We start from the raw sequence: 19,149 nt of genomic DNA, 5'->3' as shown, positions 1-19,149 counted from the left end.
TGTTTTGCTTTTGTAGTAAGCCTTGGACTAATATTGCTCATATAAAAGTCATTTGGAGTGAGTTCAGATCTTTCATTTCAATAGTATTACATGGGTTGCAGGAATCTGAATAACAAACAACATAACCTGGAAAGGTCTAAGGGCTGCTATCACGTAAATTGTGAGAGTGTTTCTTATTACTTAGGATGTTGAATTTACACTGGCAAGTTTAGTGTAATAATCCTGAGATAACTGAACGTTTGCTCTAATACATAAATCATGTGTATTACAGAAGATCATAGAAGACTTGCACAACCTTTTAGAAAATTATCTCAATCTTTATAAGTGACATTATTCCCGGTCTGCTGCATATTGACAGAAAAATGCACTTTCTAATAAATTAATAAGTGGCCACTGTGTATGATTTCACTGCCATATATTATTTCGCTAAAAGTGTGCTTCGTGTAAGACAAATAGCAATTCAATGTGAATAGTTCAGAAATCCAGTGATGACAATTTGCTATGTTTTCGACATTGCTTTTCACATTCCAAATGCTTATTTGCAAATCTCTTCTATTAAGTAAGATATGCAAACCCCTCAACCTCCATCAGAATGATTCTCCAATTATTTTTATCTTAATAACTATTCCTAAAAGCTCAAATTATGTGTGGAATGCATCACCTGAAAGAATTAAAGCAAAACCCCTTAATAACCAGTCTGCCACTTAGTTTAGCATGTATAAAAACTCCGCGTAGTAGCTCTTTTGATATTTTCCTTAGTCCACTGTGATGTACTTTTTTTTTTTTTACTACAAAATAAACAATAAAGGAGGACAGTTTAACTGGGGTTAAATATCTGTACTTCTGTCAGCATGGTACCACAGCCTCAAAGGTGACATCCACAGCCAGGCAAAGTTTCTGATAAATTGTAAGTTCCCATCTTCCAGAGTGGCATAGCAGACAGATTTATGTAGGTCAGCAAGAGAAGTTATTACTGTTATTATTTATTATGTTTGGCTGAAAAAAAGGTTACAATTTCAGAATACTTTCTGTAGTAGAATTATTATTCCCTTGACAGCATTCTCTATTAGCACAGCTAAACGAATAATATAAAAGTAGGATTTTTCTTGTAACTTTAGAAGGGATTCCAGATGTAGGGTGAAGATAAGGTTCATACCTGTGGATACTAGTCTCACCATTGGAACAAGTAAATATGTATTTTCATGTTGCTTATGTTGATGGAAAGCCAATGTGCATAGCTGTACAAGGAAAGGGAAGGAATTGCAGAGGCACTGATTTCTTTTGGTTAACAAGAATGTAATACAAGTTGAAATAGATTTTACTGTAATAATATTGACATTTCAAGCTCTATCCTGACCACAACTAAAGTAACAAAGGACAGAAGAATACAATTACATCTGTTTATGCTTGTAAAAACACCGGTATGTATTTTTCACAAGTTCTGTTGGTATAGCATGCAGACATTCTTGACTTAAGCAGGGTGATGAATCTACTTTGCATCTATCTGCTGTAGAGTAGATGGATGTATGCCTACCTATAATTATCTTTGCTGACTCCTACATGCATTTCCCTCTTCCTCCCTATTTTAAAAGTTACACTGTGTATATTCAATCTGAATTTTGTGCCACAGGTTAGGATACATGCTGAATAATTTACTCAGAGAATTGATAAGAGAAAAATTTATTTCCAAACACATTTTTTTTTATCTCTTGAGAGATTATTTATTGTACAAGTACTTGTTCTGGACATTCTTTTGCCACCTGAAGAACAATCTGACTTTTAATTTTACTTTGTATACTAAGAACTACAATATGCACTAGAAAAATCAAACACACTTTATAAGACAAATAGTCACAACTGGGGATAAGGAATATAAATAGGATGACATCAAATGAAAAAAGCTGATGATCCAACAAGGCTTCTATAGATCATGTTGTTTTTAATGTCAGGAGAATTGCAGATTAGTCTTGCTATTCTTTATAAGTAAGCCTATTTATCAACTTTCAGGAAAAATCTAATTTAAGGTGACACATTTTCCTTAGTTCTGCCACACTTCAAAGCTTAAAGTACACAAGTTTGTCAGCCATTCTCTCCTGGCTGTAATCAGCGTGTGAGATTCCCATTCAGGCCTTTCTTCATCAGCCAGGTCCTGGCTAGTCCTGGCTGCCTCTGATAATGTAATTTTAGTTTGCTTGATTAGTAAAGTTTAAAAAAAAAAAAAAAAAACTAAAACAAAAAAAAACTAGGAAGTCTTAGCATTTAACACCTTTACCCAATTCAGACTTTATGTTGAAATAGAGAGAACAATTTAAACTGCAAATGTTCTCTATAAGAAGCTGGATTTCTGTAAAGTATAACTTAGTCACACCATCAAGAAAAAAGATGACAAACCCTAAGGAAACAAAAACATTTGGACAAGGTGGATACTGGCAGAGGTTATGTTGTATTTCCTGGATAATTTACAGAAAGAGAAACTATTTTTCTGAAGAGATATAGCAAGAAATGTGAATTTTAACAATTTTGGAGAAAATATGCAACAACATAAAAAATCATAGTTATGCTAGCATGTATTACATTTTTAACATGATGCTTTATAACTGAGTCACAAAATGGATTTGTATACATTTATATTCATTCTTTAAAAGCTGAGTAGAGCTCAAGTAACTAAAGCAAGCTGTTTGATATTATGCTCTTTTTTATCCATTTCACTTGATGTAAGAATACCTTAGCATATAATGTCACATTAGTTTTATATATGTAAATACTTTCAAGTCAAAACATGTCGTGTGAGCATATTTTATCAGCTATTATCATTGACATATTTACATATACAATCTAAAAAAAAAGTTCCACGTTTATAAAAAAAATTACAGTAATTTTGCTTCTTTAGGATTTTCTGAATTTGTGGGAATACATTTGTTCTTACAGTCAGAAGGAATTTAGCTATGCATTGACTAAGAAATTTTTATCATTTCTGAAATCGGGGAAACTTGTTTAAATATGTTAGCAACGATGTGCAAGATAAAACAGATGTGAAACAATATCTGATTGCTGCTTAAATATAATAAAATCAGCTGAACAACAAAGTCATGAATAGCACATTATCGTAGATAAGAAATTTTCTTAGGCATTCCAGAATGCTGATGTTCTTACAGAGAGCTGTAGGATAAATCCATATAATTCCCCTGTGTGACATTTTGAAAAGCCCAGAGCTGTGAATATCACACCTGATTGCTTTTAAGTCTAAAGCTTTCATGTGCAGGAAATAATGTTTCAATTAAAAAGAGAGGGAAAGGGGAAGTCATTTGACATTACTATATTGCATTCAAAATCAAGTACAGAAAATGAAAAGGAGAGCTGCTGACTCAAATCAAACGGACTTAAATATTTGTATCAGCTATTCAAAAGGTTTTTAGGTCAAAAGTGTAATGACATTACAATATCAGGTCTGTAAACCTGATGGTTTCAGTCTCTTGATTATTGAAATTTTGCTATCACTAGTTACCAAACACTTGTTTTTCTTCTCCATTTTTCCCACTTCAACTCTGTCATCATTTAGTGCCTACAGTCTGTAAATTCCCTCTGCTATAATTTGTAACAGTGCAATTGTGAAGATACTAAGATTACAAATACTGACAGCAGGTAGAAAGAATTTCTACCCATTACTAGACTGACATTGCTTTGTGCTTTTCCATGTGAAGTGTATTTGATTTACAATTAAAAGTATATACGTGCACTTGTAAGATTAGTGAGTATTTTAATTTTTAATACCACATACAGTATCTGACATTTCCCTGGGGATTCAGAGGGAATACTTTCTCCTTGCACTAAGACAATAGGATGCATTTACCCTAAAATTGCCCTTGAAATAGATACTTTTTCTAGTAATGTTCGGAATAATTTCTCCCAAATGACCTCTCCTTTCCTGTATGATGTTTAATCATTAAATCTTGAAATACAGATTTGGCTTTTGCTTAAGGATGGTTTTCTTTACAGAACCACTAAGAAAAGGATTTTGCCATGTGAAGATTCCTCATGTAGGAATTTGCTGGCAGTATAAAAAGCATTGTTCTTGTATGGATGACCTCCTTGCGCAGAATGATAGTTTTATCCTTCTCTACATCATTATGTTTGCTGTACAAAAATCCTGCTGTGCTACATCATAATAACATGTAATCTTCTTGCTCAGTTTAGCTGAGATTTAAGGAGCTGCTGTTCATGGAAGCAGTTTTCTAAAGTCTGATCTATAATTTACCAGAATCAACCAGGCAAAAGAGCAAGAGGCTTTATAAGAGGGATACAGCCCTTAAAACTCTTAAATGAAGATTAGTTTAAAGTTTTACAATCCGGTACAGAACCATCTGGCAAATCTCATGTCAGGCTTTGTTAAACCCCTGAGCTTTCCTAGGATGCTGTAGTCACTCATCCCCACCCCACAGCTGGCCCTTATCATCCATTTCCCTGTCTCCTACCAGACACCGGCTTTACTCAAAGATACATTGCAACAAAAGAAGGTAATGAGTAAGTGAGGGGCTGCTTTTTCTAAAGTAATAGTATAACAGCTCTAAATAATGGAGGCTGTGGGTGTGCAGCACCTCTGGAAATCATGCCCTTATAATTGCTGTCTGGCTGTATATGCACTAGGTGATTTATTACATCTTTGAAGAGGTAATTGCAAGATAAAAGCTGCCTGTTGGCAGAACCATTAGAGACTTGCTGGGTTAAATTGTGGCATTTGAGGCCAAGGAATCACTGGGAAGACATACAGCAACATCACAGGGCATTTTGATATTTTCAGAAAGGGAATCACAGTTGTTACAGCCAAAGCAATGTAGAAGTTGCATAAATGGTGATTCCAGGTGGCTGTTTGGCGTGGAAAGCCGATTGTTCTCGTTGTGCCTAAATCACATTTCAGAGATCTAGACTGTGGGTTCCCTGCTGATAGCTCCGCAGAGGGTTTAATCTGTAGTTCTAAATTGTCTTTTTGTTCTTTGGCAAAAGGCAGACCTAATGTGTTTCTCAAACAGACAGCAAAAACATTCCCATATGAATCACTACTATCATATTGATTTCAGCTATCCTATGGCTTTCCCACATACTTCTATCTCGTACAGATTTATTTTCGTATTTATCTAAAGCTTGGAAGTATGGAACAAAGGTTTTTTTTTTCTTTTTTTTTTTTTTTCTAGCAGTATGTTCCATCAAATTAAATTTTTCACTCAAATTAACCCGTCTGATCACCTTTCACGTGAAGGATCACAGGAGGCTGAAGGAGGCGATTGCAGGAATCCAATTACCTGAAATCAACTCACAGGCAGGAACATGGCATTGTTAATGGAGATTATCTCCTTCTCAGGCTTATAGCATTTCTCTCTCTCAATGTGATGATAAAGATGTTCTCTCTGGACAATGAAATTAGTATACATGATTTCTTGATTATAATGTGGGACAGAAAAACACTAAATTCTGCAGTTCCTCTCTAAGAATTGTTGCTTTTGTCTGTTTACTTTAAACGTAACTGCAAAAGACAAAAGCAGCCCCAAACAAACATATGCAATCCCGACCAGACTTTGATAATGTAACAGTGCTAACACACTACTTACAAAATGTCTTTTGCTGTTTGTTTCCTAAATCTCACTTTAAGCAATAGAGTATTTCAGCTTGAAAGACAATTTCATAAAGCTCTTTTTTTTTTTTTCTTTCTTGTAAAGTGCCGGAGTGGAACACTTTGACTCAGACAATCTTAATGCTGCCATAGCAATTTTGTAAGGCACCAGAGAAAAATGCATCGTATTATCTTTGAATTTCAGTCTGCCTTTGCTTCTCACAGCAATCAATAACCATTAGTATTATTGGTGGTAGTATCTGTCTAGATAATTTTAGGGCTTTTCCAGAAATCAAAATACATAAAACAAAATTGTCATGTCATAACTTTTTCTTTACTTTTTAACTCTAATAAATCCAGCTTTTCTTTTAAGAAAAGCAAAAACCCGTCAATAGGGAAGTGGGATGAAAAGGAGCTGACTCCTAGCTGAACAAATCCAGTAGCTAGTACTGGAATAAAAAGTTTGAGGGCCAGAGCAAATTCCTTTCGTGGACTGGAAAAGTGATAGTCATTGAAAAATTAGTCATATCCATGGGTCAAGTTACTTTTTTTTCTTTTTTTTTTTTTGCGATTATTTTAAAAGCTTCTTGTGAAGCTGAGGCCAACCAATTGAACATAATTTATCTTCTTCCTAGCTAAAAGGGAAGAATTTTCCCATGGTTTCAGAGTGTGTATTTTGCACCAGAGGTGAGCCTGGTGGCTCGGGATTCCCGGTTGGAGAAGGTGAAGGGATGCAGCCGGCCTCCGGTGGCTCCCGCGTAGCAGGGCGCGGTTCCCACGCGCAGATGGACCTGGCAGCCTGCTCCCTTTGCTGCTTCTGCTGCGACGCGCTGTGGAGAGGGGCAGGCAGAAGGGAGAGCTCGGTGGGTGGCTGTCAGACAGGATCATGGGGAATGGGCCTCCTTCTTCCTCGGGCAGCTGTATCCCACCTCCCTGACCTAGGCAGGGGACTGGCGGGGCAGGGTCCAAGGCAGAGAGTGCTGGAACTGAGCCGTAGGGCAGAGGGAGCACAGGGCTGAGCCTGCTGGAGAAAATAGGTTGAGCAAATCAGCAGTGCCTTGTTTTGGCTCAGCCTAACCTGTACGGACACTGGGAGCTGAATAGGGTAGGGGGAAGGTGCCATCAGAAGGGAGATCTCTGCACATACAGTTGTAAAATTAGTTTGAGAAATCTCAGTTGCACAAGAGATTTCCCCCTCGTATTTCAGAATGGAGACTGCTAGTGTGGCAACTTCAAGATAAAAATGAAGCCTGGCTTAAAATGATGACTTACATGACCTTTAGAATCAATTTTAAAATTTATTTTCTCTTGTAGATTTTGTATGTGTGGATAGTATCTGCCAGGCTGTCATAAGTAATTATATATTCCTTAACTTATTGTTCCTAATAAACAACAGAAAATTTTCATGATGAATTTCATTTTTGCCTCAAGAAAAGATTAATAATTAAGTTGATCGAATGTTAAAGCTTTGTTTTGCTGTTACAAATAGATAGACAATTCCAAATATCAGCAAAATATGTTGTGCACAGTGTTTTTACTACCTGGCTATTACACTGGACTTTATTGATTGCTGACATAGTTGATCCGGATAACTTGTAGGTGGTCGTGTAGAAGATGACTGATGTGATTGGCCGTGTGATAACTCAATAAACTAAAATTTCTTTCTTACTGTCTCGGTGAAAATACCTGAAAACTGGACTTTCTGCAAATAGACAGGATTGGCTGGCCTTGGGGAACAGTTGATAGGAAAAGTGCATTTCTCACTGGGCAAAAGGGATCCCTAAGATAGAGGAAACTTTTAAAGCCAGTGAGACCCTTGGTGTTTTTTTTTTTTGGTTGGTTGTTTTTTTTTTTTTTTTCTTCTACTAGTGCCTATACCAAGGCAGCTATGCAAGATGTCAAGTAATGATGTAGAACAAAATGAGTCTTTGTCTACTCAAGAGGATGGGGAAGGTGTTGAATGAATGGTGGGTACTGAATCAGTTGTCCAGATACGCCCTGTGCTTGTGGAATGGTAGCTGGCTGTAACAGAAATGACAGGTGTTTCATCAAAAATGAAAAGAACCTAATTTATTCTAGAAGTCATGCTTGCCTGCTAGAAAAAAAATCTAATCTGTGCATGTACAAGAGCTAAGGGAGCTTTAATGGCACTGCTGAAACCATAATGTAATATCCAGGTTGAAATCATTCCATCTTTATCTCGTTATGAGTACAATTTTCTTCTATGTGTGAAACTTAAATGTCAAATTGAGGAAGTAGAGGGAACATAAACAAAAGACTGTGGGCATATTCCTATTGTTTCTTTAGAGAAATAGTAGAAACTGCAGAAGGTTGTAGGAAGATGCTCCAAGCAAAATGGGGGGATAAAGGCTTCCAAAAGCTTCCCGCATTTAGTAAGAGCTTTTTTATCTGTGCTGGAAGGAAGACGCTCACAGGAGGATTGTCTGTCATTACCACGTTCTTCCTCTTATAAAAGGGAAAAGAGAACTTGTGGATAAGCACTACTTACGTGATCCATGAAGGACGTGTGTGTCTCAGCGAGCTGTAAGTAGGCAGTGCGTAGACTGAAAGCACAGTTGCCAGAGGAGCGTGTAGTTCAGAACAGGTATTTGCACAATTTGAGTTTTGCAACATGCTGAGTTTGAAGCTGCAGCAGATGTGCTGCTTGTTAGCAGCCCAAGTGCTGGTTGGGAATTGTAAGCTACTTTGTGTATAGCCACAGCTCACATGGATGTCTTTTTTTTGTCTTTTTTTTTTTTTTTTCAATGAAAAGTAGCAGTGCACAGAGAGTGCCTGGTTCTTTGTGGAAACCAGACTGGTATCGTGTTAGAGCCTTTAATTTCCTGAGCTTTCATTCCTTTAGTTCTGAAACAGCATTGTAAAAATGGAATGAGAGCTAGAAGGAAGATGTTTTACTGAATCCCCTTTTGTGATTCAGTACCTTGTGTGAAAAACCTCAATGGGCTGAGAGCAGTGACTGCTTGGTTGGTTTGGTTTGTTCGTTTTTGTTTGTTTGTGAACTTTCTTCCAGTGTTACAGGATGCAGGCTACAGACAGATGGGTAGTTAGTCCAGAATCTGCTTTATCTGTCACTCTTGCTGTGTTGCATACTTTCTGATGCTTGTCTTTGGAGGGATGAAAGGGCATACTTGGGTGCTGGGCAGTGGGAACAGTAGGAAGCAAATGAAGAGCACAAGGTGCTGGTCTGTAAGAAGCTCAGCATTAAGAGGTGATCAAGTCTTCATTAAGTTGTATCTAACTCTTAGAGCATTGTTTTAAAATATTACTCAAGAGTTTTGGGTATTGTCTCACCTAAGTGTACTTCAGCATCCTTTATGATCTCATTTTAGGGATGTGGTTTAGTGGGTGCTATTGGTGGTAGGGGGATGGTCGGACCAGATGATCTTGAAGGTCTTTTCCAAAGTTAATGATTCTGTGATTCATACACTTGCTTCTTGCTTTTCCTCTCTGCTCTAAAGTAAAACTAACTGGACAAATGTTCTATAAAAAAAAAAAAAAAATGATGTGCAATTCCAAGAGAAACTATTTGTAAAGAAATACTCAGATTTTTAATGTCAGTTCCTGGCAGGTTATTCCATATGGAATTATTATGGTATCTTGGCACCACAATTGGTATGTTTAATAATTTTCAGTATGCGTTTGGGTCCCTTTTATGCTTGATTATTACATTTAAAGAAAGATTATAAGGTAGAATACATTTGCTTTTGAACATATGAAAAACACAACCTGCCCTTTCCAGATGCATTCATTTTAACTCTGTATAGCATTCACTAAATCTGTGGTTATTTCTTTTTTCTTTTGAAATGCACTTATTGTTCTATTTCACGAATGAATCATGTTCAGTTGCTACCCCAAAATACAACACAACAAAAATGGTAAAAATGATTGTCTGTAATCTATTATTACAGGCAATCGAACCTGCCAAAACAAAATTGCCATTTAATAAGGTGTGTTTTTTTTTTTGAAATGAGCCCTGTGAATGTTCCATGCTAACTGAAGTTGCCCACAAGTTCTGTATATTAAAAAAATTCCTTTTTAAGAGACCGCATTTTACTATATATGACAAAATCCACTGGCATATCTCTTCCTCTCTTTGTCAATCCTTGCAGTCTCCATGGGCATTTAGATAGCTCTCATGTGAGACCTGGATAAAATGCTATTTATATTGAATATTGTCAAAGGCCTTATCCAACGGCTAGCACGTTAGAGATGTATTTCTGGAGGAGGAAGATCCTGACACTTAAATAGTTTATTTCAGCACAAGACCTGTTCTGTGAACTTCATTGTTTCCATTTTATGACTGAAAGAAATTAGGCAGAAAGAAAATATAGGCGACTTGTTTGTATTTATGCAGCAGTGTGCAAAGTTCCTTCCCTGGGAAATTCATACAGAGAAAATTAAAAGGAGCTGACATACTGTTCAGTGCTTAGTCCCAGTGCTTACAAATCTCACATATTTATTACTGAAGCAGAGCAATTACATATATTAACAAGTATTTGCAGAATGCTTTGGTAATATTAAAAAATAAAAATAAAAATGGAAGTATGAAGGGTCAGCAAATCTAATTCTCTGAAGATCACTTTAATCTATTTGATTATATGGAGTTCTGCTTTATGGTGGTCAATCTTGAAAAAATTCCAACGTAGTGAAAAGCTGGAGAAAACAAGCTATTAACTGCGCGGTCTTCTGGGCTCCAGCTAGGAAGAGCATTAAGGAGAGGCAAGGGCTATCATCTGAAAATGTGATTTGTCTGTCCAAATAATGCAGACTTGAAATTATTCTTCTATGGGATTTCTTTTAATTCACCTACCTAAGTTTAATTCCACTTAAATAAGTGGATTTTAAAATTTCAGTGGAACAATTTAAATTCACTTATTTTAGTTAAGTCTCTGTCCTTCTCTCAGGGTGTGCATTCAACACAGCACAGCCTAGGGAGGAAATGGCAGAAAAACCAGAGCTGTGTTCTCTCTGAAATGTTGCTCCTGAACCTTGCTGTGTTGGCAGATGACTTCAGGCTTTTGTTTGAGGTTTTCCGTCTGCACTCACAGATGGAGGTGTGCACCCCCCACACCTGGAAAGTTAAAGCTGCTCTATGAAAATTAGGTTAATTGGCTGCAAAAATATCAGACCTACTCACAATGTATGCAGTCGTCAAATATTGTGATTATTTTGTATGAATTCTGTGCATGAGCGTTGTTTTATTCCCTCTAGAGAAATTAATGCTGATTGCTGATAGAGTAGTTGAACGTATAACCTAATACATACTTTTCTCTCCTAACAGCACACAAAAGAAATGGGAAGACCACAAACTCCTTTAAAAGAAGCAACACTGGAGCCTTGGACTCAGCCACAGGTAGGCTGGAACAACTTTTCTCATAATGCTTTTTTCTTCAGTGGTGGTTTCTGTATGTCTTAACAGAATCAATCTAAAGAAACATTGCAACAGGTAGCTTTGCAGTTCTTAACATCATATGCCAAAATGATTTATTTTGCTGTTAACTGTGTTAGTGTCCTTTTAATTAAACTTTCAGGATCTGATTTAGCTTTTGTTCTAGGGTACAAATGCCACAGCTGTATTTCCTTCCCTTTCTTAAAAGAAAGAAACTTCAGAGCTTAAAAGACTGCAAAACTTCACAAAACCAAACCACTTTCTGAATGGTGTGTCAAGAAAACTGTGAGCATCCTCTGAAGTTTGTGGAGTGCTATTTTGAAAGGAAGGTTTGAAAAATCAACCTATTAAATCATAACGATTTATCCAAAAAGAGAGCAATACCTAATCACACACACACACAAAAAAATTAAGAAATTGGGAGATTAATATGCAACATATATGTTCCTTAACACAAAGTGGTTTGTATTCTTTGGCCTTGCATTTGTGTATTGAGCAAAACAGTTATAATCTGATGACATGCAGAAGTTCCGATCCACCCTTGCTGTTTGTTCCCTGTGTATCAGGGTACTGAACCGTGCATTGATGTGTGCCTTCTGAGCGGCTGGAAGGAAGGAAAGAGCCAGTTCGTAGTGTAGGTGATACTGGACGTTGCTGTTCCAAGGATAAGGGTTGGGACTGTACAAGAAGAGGAGCTGGAGCAGGGTGGAGGTGAAAAAAAGAGCTGGGAGGACAAACCTGGAGAATCAGTCTTCTTTTGCAAATTCTCAAGGGAAGATTGATGATGCTTTTTATGGATGTGGGGGCATGTTTCTTTCAGCAGCAAATCAGTAATTCATTTGGCACAGTGCCTCTTCCTGACACAAGAACCTACCTCTGTTTTCAAGGTTCACTTGTTGCTAAGGGTGGCAGTGAATCCATATCTGTAATGCCAAAGTTGAGAGTTTGCTGGCAAAGACGGAGAGAACCAGGCAAAGGTTACAACCCCTGATCTGTAACGATGGTGTTACTGAGTCTAGAGTAGGCTCTGCCATGTATTGTCAGTCTGTAAGAAATCTGACCAAACAAAAATTTTCCTGTTTAGTCTCTAGATTTAAAAACTAAATATGTGTGATCCTAGAGTTTAGGCTTGTTTTAGAGGCATGTTTACTCCAAAAGCACATGGCAAACACAGCACAGGGATTTTGAAATAGAAATGAAAAAAACACACATCTCTATTATTGCTAACTTTGTTCATGTTTTAATATTATTTTTTTTTTAATTAGTTGTGATGCTAACTGTGTAGGCTTTTGTAGTACAATCTGTACAGCCAATTACAATTTGCTAACGTTGCTGGTAGTTCTTAAGAGGTAAGTTCTTCACTGCAGTTATACTTGCACGGTATTTATATCCATGCACCTCTTCATGCAGCCTGTGCCCGGCCTGTTTCCAGGTACTGCATGGCCCAAACTCCCAACGCCTCTATCCAGACAGTTTCTAATCACAATCATTAGGCGTGCATTGATCTGTGTCTGCAATCAATAATGTTTATGTACAGGACCACAGGAGCTTGCTATGGTCCATAGTTACTAATAGACAGTCACTCCTTGTATGCAGGCACACAACTATTGAGGCAAATGTTTTGTTAAGTCTGTTACTGCTGAACAGCTAATGAATCATTGCGGAGGGATAGCAGGCCCCTCCTGTTTCCTTGCTTACAGCAAGTGTTGCAGGGAAGCAGAGAGTTTGGGCTTAGGGCCGGATTTCAGCTTACTGGCAGACGGGAGCGAAGTTTGGCTTTTGACTTGCAAGAGGAGGAGTCGAAGCACCTCGATGTGGTGTTCGTAGTGTAGTGGGGCTCTGGGGCATGAATGGGGGTGATAGAGGTGATCTTTTGCAGCCAGTTTTCCTTCATGCTTTATGTGACTGCTGCCAGTCATGTTGTTGAAGAAACACTCTGTTGGACTCTCCTACTGCTGAAAAGAATCCTTGTTCGTCCTTGTTCTTCCGTGTCACCTGATCACTTCCGAAAGCTGCATTTGCTCTATTTAATAGCTACCCAGATTAAAACACGTAAAACGCTTTTGTAATTTCTATTCATATTTTGAATTTATTTTTTTTTTAATGCACACAAAGAAGCTAACACGCGTATGCCTTTTTGTTTCATGGAGAGAAGAAATGTAATCAACAAAATCAAAAACTGCTGGAGCCATTATTGTTGCACAAAATTAAATTAGTTGTTAATTCTTTCACGGATGTAATTCTGGCCCCTGCAAATCCCTCCTTAGATATTTTGTATAAAGTGAGTAAAAATTCATGGCATGGATAAAAGCTTTGTCTATTTTATGAGCAACAGGCAAATGATCCAAATGGTGCTCATAAAGCAAATGGTTCCCAGCTCTAAAAGGAGGAGGAATATATTTAAAAGCTGCTAGAATGAACCATGAGTAAAACCAACTCCTATTTACAAGATGGTGTTATTTACATGAAAGTTTTTTTGATTTTTATTTTTTTCCCCCGAGGGAAAGACTCTCTACTTTTGTCTACTTAATAATAACAATAAAAAATCATTACATTTTCTTGGGCTATTTACTGCATTTTCAGTGTTCAGAGTTGCTGTGGGATACGTTTTATCAACAGAGTGAGTGAAAGAAATAGCTGAGAGCACAGCTTCAGTGTTCAGGGCCAAACAGTCAGTGAAGCAGAAAGCACCACATCTGTCCCCTAATACCAGGAGGTGAGAAGCTGATACACATTAGTGGTTGGACAATTTCACACAAAGTCTGACGGAAACAAAAAGCAGCTCTTTCCGTGTGGAAGGAGGGAAGGCTGTATGTTTCATGCTCTATCACAGTTCTATTTTCCTTACAGGCTCAAGGTTTCATCTCAGAAGTAGCCAGTTAGCTGAGAATTTTGAAACTGAACTGATCAATGGTAGAAAAAGTAAAGAACTATAGTGCTTTGACAGGCTAATTTATTTTTATTTTATTTTATTTTATTTTATTTTATTTTATTTTATTTTATTTATTTTATTTTATTTTATTTTATTTTATTTATTTTCTACTTCAAGATGCTTTTTCTTTGTTTGGCCATGATTTAATAAATTCCTAAAGCAACATGACTTTTCTAAAGTATGAATTCTTTTTCATGGCCATGCCTTTTAACTTGCAGTTTTCTGTATCTTTTTCAGTGCACTCAGTGCATGGAAACTGATGTTGCTGCCTGGAAAATAAAGTATGAGAGACTCATTCTGATAAATCTGGGACAAGGCCTTTGCAGATAAAGAATGTGTGCTAGTAGTTGCCCAAATAGACTTGTCATTGGTTTACAAGCTTTATTTAAATGCTAAGTAGCATGTATTCCTGTGGTTATATTTTTCTGCTTTGCCTGATTAAACAGTTAGCTGATAAACCCTGTCAAGGCTGTTCAGAGCTGCTGCAGTTAAGAATACCTATTTATAGCCTCGACGTTTATGGTCAGTTAGACATAAGGCAATTTATAATCAAACTAATCTGTGATTGTTTAAATTCGTGAAGATTGCTCATATTATTTTAAAATCCGAATTTTGTATGGTAATGCCATACAATTTACAATTTCTTACAATTTACTTAGATAAATCCAGTGAGAACACAGATTTACCAAATAAGGGAAAAGAACAATGAGACAGTTACATTGCTTAAAACGGCAGCAGTGGCAAACAGTGAGTTTTGCCAGCATGGCAGACACAACAAAATCTCCGCTGTTCAGTTGTACTTTTGATTTAATCCTTTTTTGTTGTTGTTGTTGTTATTTTGAGACTCTTACATGACTATCTATTCTATATCTATCTAAAGTACTGTCTGTGAGTGATTCCTAGAGGTGTTTCACAGGGTACAGTGTGAGAAGGCGGTGTTATTAGTGCTGGAACTTTGTTTATTAATTCTAACTGCTCCAGGTGCTCTCACTCACTTAAGATAATGGCTAAAAAGCCAGGGTACTGTTGCATTAATTTTCCTGGCCTAAATGTAGCATAATTACCTTAATGAACACATTAATTTATCCTCTTCCCTCACACTCTTCTTCCTTCACAGTGCTGCCTAGTCCCAGTTGTCATAGGGAACCCTGACCACGAAGGTTTGTAGTTCTCCCAGGAGTTCTTAGTGGGGGATGAATATCCAGGGATTAAGATTTGTCCGTCTCATGTTGTGCACATCCACATGCAGCTTATAAATAAGCAACATCCAACATGGCTTTATTACCACCTGGTGTTTTACTACAGCAGTGAGTGTGACAAGCAGGAGCAGTAAGATACAGACTGAGTGAAACCATTTCTCTCTCAAAAGCAAAAGAGGAAAATTATTTTTTTCTTCTTTGGCATCTCTGGTTTTGCTTTCTTTGTGTGCAGTGTACAGGGTTTTTTTTTTTTTTAAAATGATTACTTTTGTGGAAAGGCAAAAACAGACTGAAATCTAATTACAAATGATAGAGCACAGTATTTTTCTGCTCAATTTTAAAGAATCGCTTTATAATCTTGGAACAGTGGATAACAACATCACTAATCCAATATTTTAACAGTAAATACGTTTGATGATGGGAATTGCTACACTAATCTTATATCCCTCCACAGTATAGTTAAGAAATCCACAGGGGTTTTACTAATCAGTTTTTGTAAAGTAAATCAAGTCATGTAATTCTCGTTCACTCTAAATGCTCTGCAACTGCGGGCAGAACTATGTGCATTATTTTTTGTTCTTTTCATCAGTTCTGTACCCTCATTTGCAGTTGAGCTCTCCCCTCCAATATGCAGGAAAGAGACTTTGGGAGAAAGAAGTCTCCAAGCACCCTCTGTAAGACAGAGCTTGCCTTATAGAGAAGGCAATTCACGTTGTCGCCCTGCCCTCTGAGTGGAAGGGAGCCCTGTGGTTGTCACGAGTCCACCTCCCTCACACCAGCAAAGAGCCTCCAATAGCTACGGTCTGACCACAGGTGCTACTACACCTCTCATACATGTTTCAGCTACTTAAACCCCAATTTTACTGACCCTAGAGTTTTTTGCAATATGACATGTACGACAGTTCTAAGAAACCATCAACAGTAAATCAAAAGATTTTTTTTTCTTAGCTTTCTTAACCAATAGAGCATTTTACATTAGGAAGGAATATTAACACTCATGGTTAAATATTTGAAGAGAAGCAACTAAGCTATTCTGTGCATATTTTCTTCCCACAGTTCACAGGAACTGAATTATTCTCCATAAAGTCCCGGTGTGCTCTTTTTTTGCCTGGCTCACAGCTTCAGCTTGTAGGATTTGCAGTCAGTGGAAGTCAGAATGAAAGTAAAGCTTATTTCTGACTCAGTGTCTTCTGCTTAGATACAAATCATTCACCTAAATATATCTATACATTCTATCCTTACCTTGGTAATATTTAGTGGTTTGAATCTCTGTGCTTAAAATAATCCCATTTTGTTTGATGCCTTAATAAATTTATACATGCCTCAAGTATATTTTTTATTTGAATGGAACTTCAATTTTAATCCTGAGTTCTGACACCAAAGACTTGGTAATTAAAACAAGAGAGAGAGAGAGAGAGAGATCAGTGCAGAAAGCGTTAGGCTTCTAAATGCAATTAGAATTGCCCACAGAAATATTCAAACTTTTTTTGAACACTCCAATCTTAAAACCTGATCCTTTGTCTCTTAAAATGGAGGCCTCACAAGCTAGAAGCTAACTGGAAGCACTTGATTGTTTTGGTCTGATTTGAGTACCAACAAGAATGAGGTAGTATTTTATTCCAAATCTTGAGAGAAAAACATGCTAACTTTTGCACTTTGAAAATAATTATATACACTAATAAAAGTTTAATCTTGCTGGCATGAGCTGGTGCAGCTCCTGGCTGCCAAAAAAGCACAAACTTGACCTCTCACAGATTTCATTTCATTTTATCTGTGTTTCTAGGTTATGATGTGTACAGTTTTCCTGACATTCTACAGAAATAATGCATTCAGAAATCAGGCTATGGTTCTGAAAGGCAATTTAATAATTGGAAATGGACACTAACCGTTCCCTGTTTAGTGATCAGTTTCCATGATTGTTGCATTTAATATGGAATAGAAGAATAATAATATGACATATGTAAAGCATTATATAGATATATATTGTGGTTGAATTGGTCCACTGGGGCTATTCAGTTGCAAATTTGAAAAAGGTTAATTGTGGGTGAATTTATGAGTAAATATAAGTTGAATTATTTGAAGGTGTTTATCAAAAGTTAAAAATGCAATTATTTTCAGGATTATAAATGATCAGAATACTTCCTTAGTGCTTCTGATTTGTAAACTTTGTCTTTGCAAGATAGTCAGGAGGTTGTTGATAACAGTGGCTGCCTTTTAGCTGAAGTGCTACAAGAGTTGTTTATTGGGGAAAACTGGTTAAGATTTTTTTTAATGTATTTTTGAGAGCTAGTGAGAGTAGCATATCTTGGAAAAGAGAATGTAGGTACAGTTAGCTTTGAATTTTCTTGGAGTTCTGGAAAATGGAAAATATTTTTTTTGTGATTGATAACTAAAAATTAATAGTGTTCCTAAAAATGGTGCCTCAAAGCAGGATAGGCAATGTAAATATTGTGGAGCTTTGTATTTTATATATGTTGTTACAAATTGAAACCAAGAAGATGGGAAAACTACAATTGCATTTTGTTTTTCTCTGTGTGAAGCTTAATTTAGAGATGCATGCACGTATAGTCTTAACTATTCATAATCTAAACAAACACTTCTGTCATAGAGCAGTGCTGCTTAGATAACCTGCCCAACAATAATAATTATATTTTTAATTAATCTAGTAAGGTTTTGGTCATTTGAAATGCCTTGTGTATATATATGCATATTTAGAAATAAGTTTTTTTTCAAGATCTAGTTTTGCCATAGCATATGATCATTGGAAGTCAGTAGCTGATGTAGCTGGAAAATCACTCAGAGAAAATAAGAAAAAAACTCATGATAGCAGAGTCTTGTGAGCACTGAATTTGCTATCGATTTCAGCAGGGGACACGATTACAAAGGCAGACAAAATTCCCGTTTCATTTAAGTTTATCTGTCGGTTTTTCAGAAGAGCGTATGATTCTGTGATTAAAAACTCTTGGTTTGAACTAAGCTACTGTTCTGAGTTAATTAAAATAAATGAGAACTCGATAGACAGTTTCCATACAGTTTCCCTTGGTATATTTTCAGACGTTTGGCTCTTTAGAAGCAGAAAGCCTGTCACTTTGCGGTTTGTGTCTCTGAGGGCAGACACTCGCATGTTTGTCTGTGTCAGATTGTTCCATGTATTTTCAGATCCCAAATGTCAAAGCTGCTGAGTGGGAAATTGAGGGATAGTGAAGGTTTCAGGTCCTTACTACCTTTAAATATTTAAATCTTTTTTAACTCATTCACTCAGACTTTGAAGAACATCTTGTCCTTTTTCGCCCACCACGACAGCAATGCTCTCTGTCTAATTGCTTTGGCTCACGCCGTTAAATCTTCCCCTTCCTTTTGCTTATGACATGTCAGAGCTGTTGTTACAGACGTGAACGGTGGTGTAAATGGGGAAAGAATTGTTAACAGGAGAAGGGAGCTCAGCTGCAGAACAATTACCTGCAAATGCAGTCCAGTGTGCATGCAAACTGGTGACCCTGGAATTCACGCTGCCAACGTGCCTCTTACAGGAGCTATGGGAGGGGAGAAGACTGCTTAGGTTAGGCAGTTGATTTATTCTCCATTGTTATATGGTGAGGTGGATGAGATGGGGTACGCAGTAGTGAAACATCCTGTGATGTCGTTTAAAAAGGGCAGGTAGACAGCCACTCCTTCAGCTTGTGAGGTGCTGGAAAGCCCTGTCAGTGTTTGAGTAAATCACCATGGACCAGCTTTCAGAAAATGTAGATGAGATCTTCAGGGTGCTTAGTTATCTATTGGGATTGTCAGAACAGCTTTCCTCCCCACAGTATTTCTTCGGAAATCTGGGCAAGAAAGCAGAGATGTCCCCATTATTTAGGCGAAAGCACTGAGTAACAGAATCATTAAGTTGCATCGGACTGTAACTTACTTGCTCTGAGCTGTGCTCAACATGCATAAATCTTCAAACAGAAAACATAAACATGGCATGATTCGCAGAGGTGTCAATTTTTTCCGGTGTCCA

At 37.1% G+C, this 19,149-nt stretch overlaps 1 protein-coding gene across 31 annotated transcripts in view; it reads left to right on the top strand.

The window, feature by feature from the left end:
- Positions 1-19,149, top strand: part of PCDH11X (protocadherin 11 X-linked) — a 490,740-nt gene that overhangs the window by 220,340 nt on the left and 251,251 nt on the right. For 29 of the 31 annotated variants that reach the window (XR_014572099.1, XR_014572100.1, XR_014572101.1 and 26 more), the window contains exon 5: positions 10,908-10,979. Coding sequence is in view for 28 of the 31 variants with exons in the window: in XM_083797764.1 (XP_083653890.1) it covers positions 10,908-10,979 (72 nt within the window). In the remaining 3 variants the exon portion in view is untranslated. Of the gene's footprint in view, positions 1-10,907; positions 10,980-11,181; positions 13,997-14,184; positions 19,144-19,149 lie in introns of those variants that run through there. The other 2 variants (XM_083797769.1, XM_083797775.1) reach the window with 2 other exon arrangements.

This window comes from Anser anser (assembly GCF_964211835.1).
Source record: "Anser anser genome assembly, chromosome: 13".
NCBI classification, from domain to species: Eukaryota; Metazoa; Chordata; class Aves; order Anseriformes; family Anatidae; genus Anser; species Anser anser.
The sequence above is the reverse complement of the archived record's forward strand: the minus strand, read 5'-3'. Positions and strand labels throughout refer to the sequence as shown.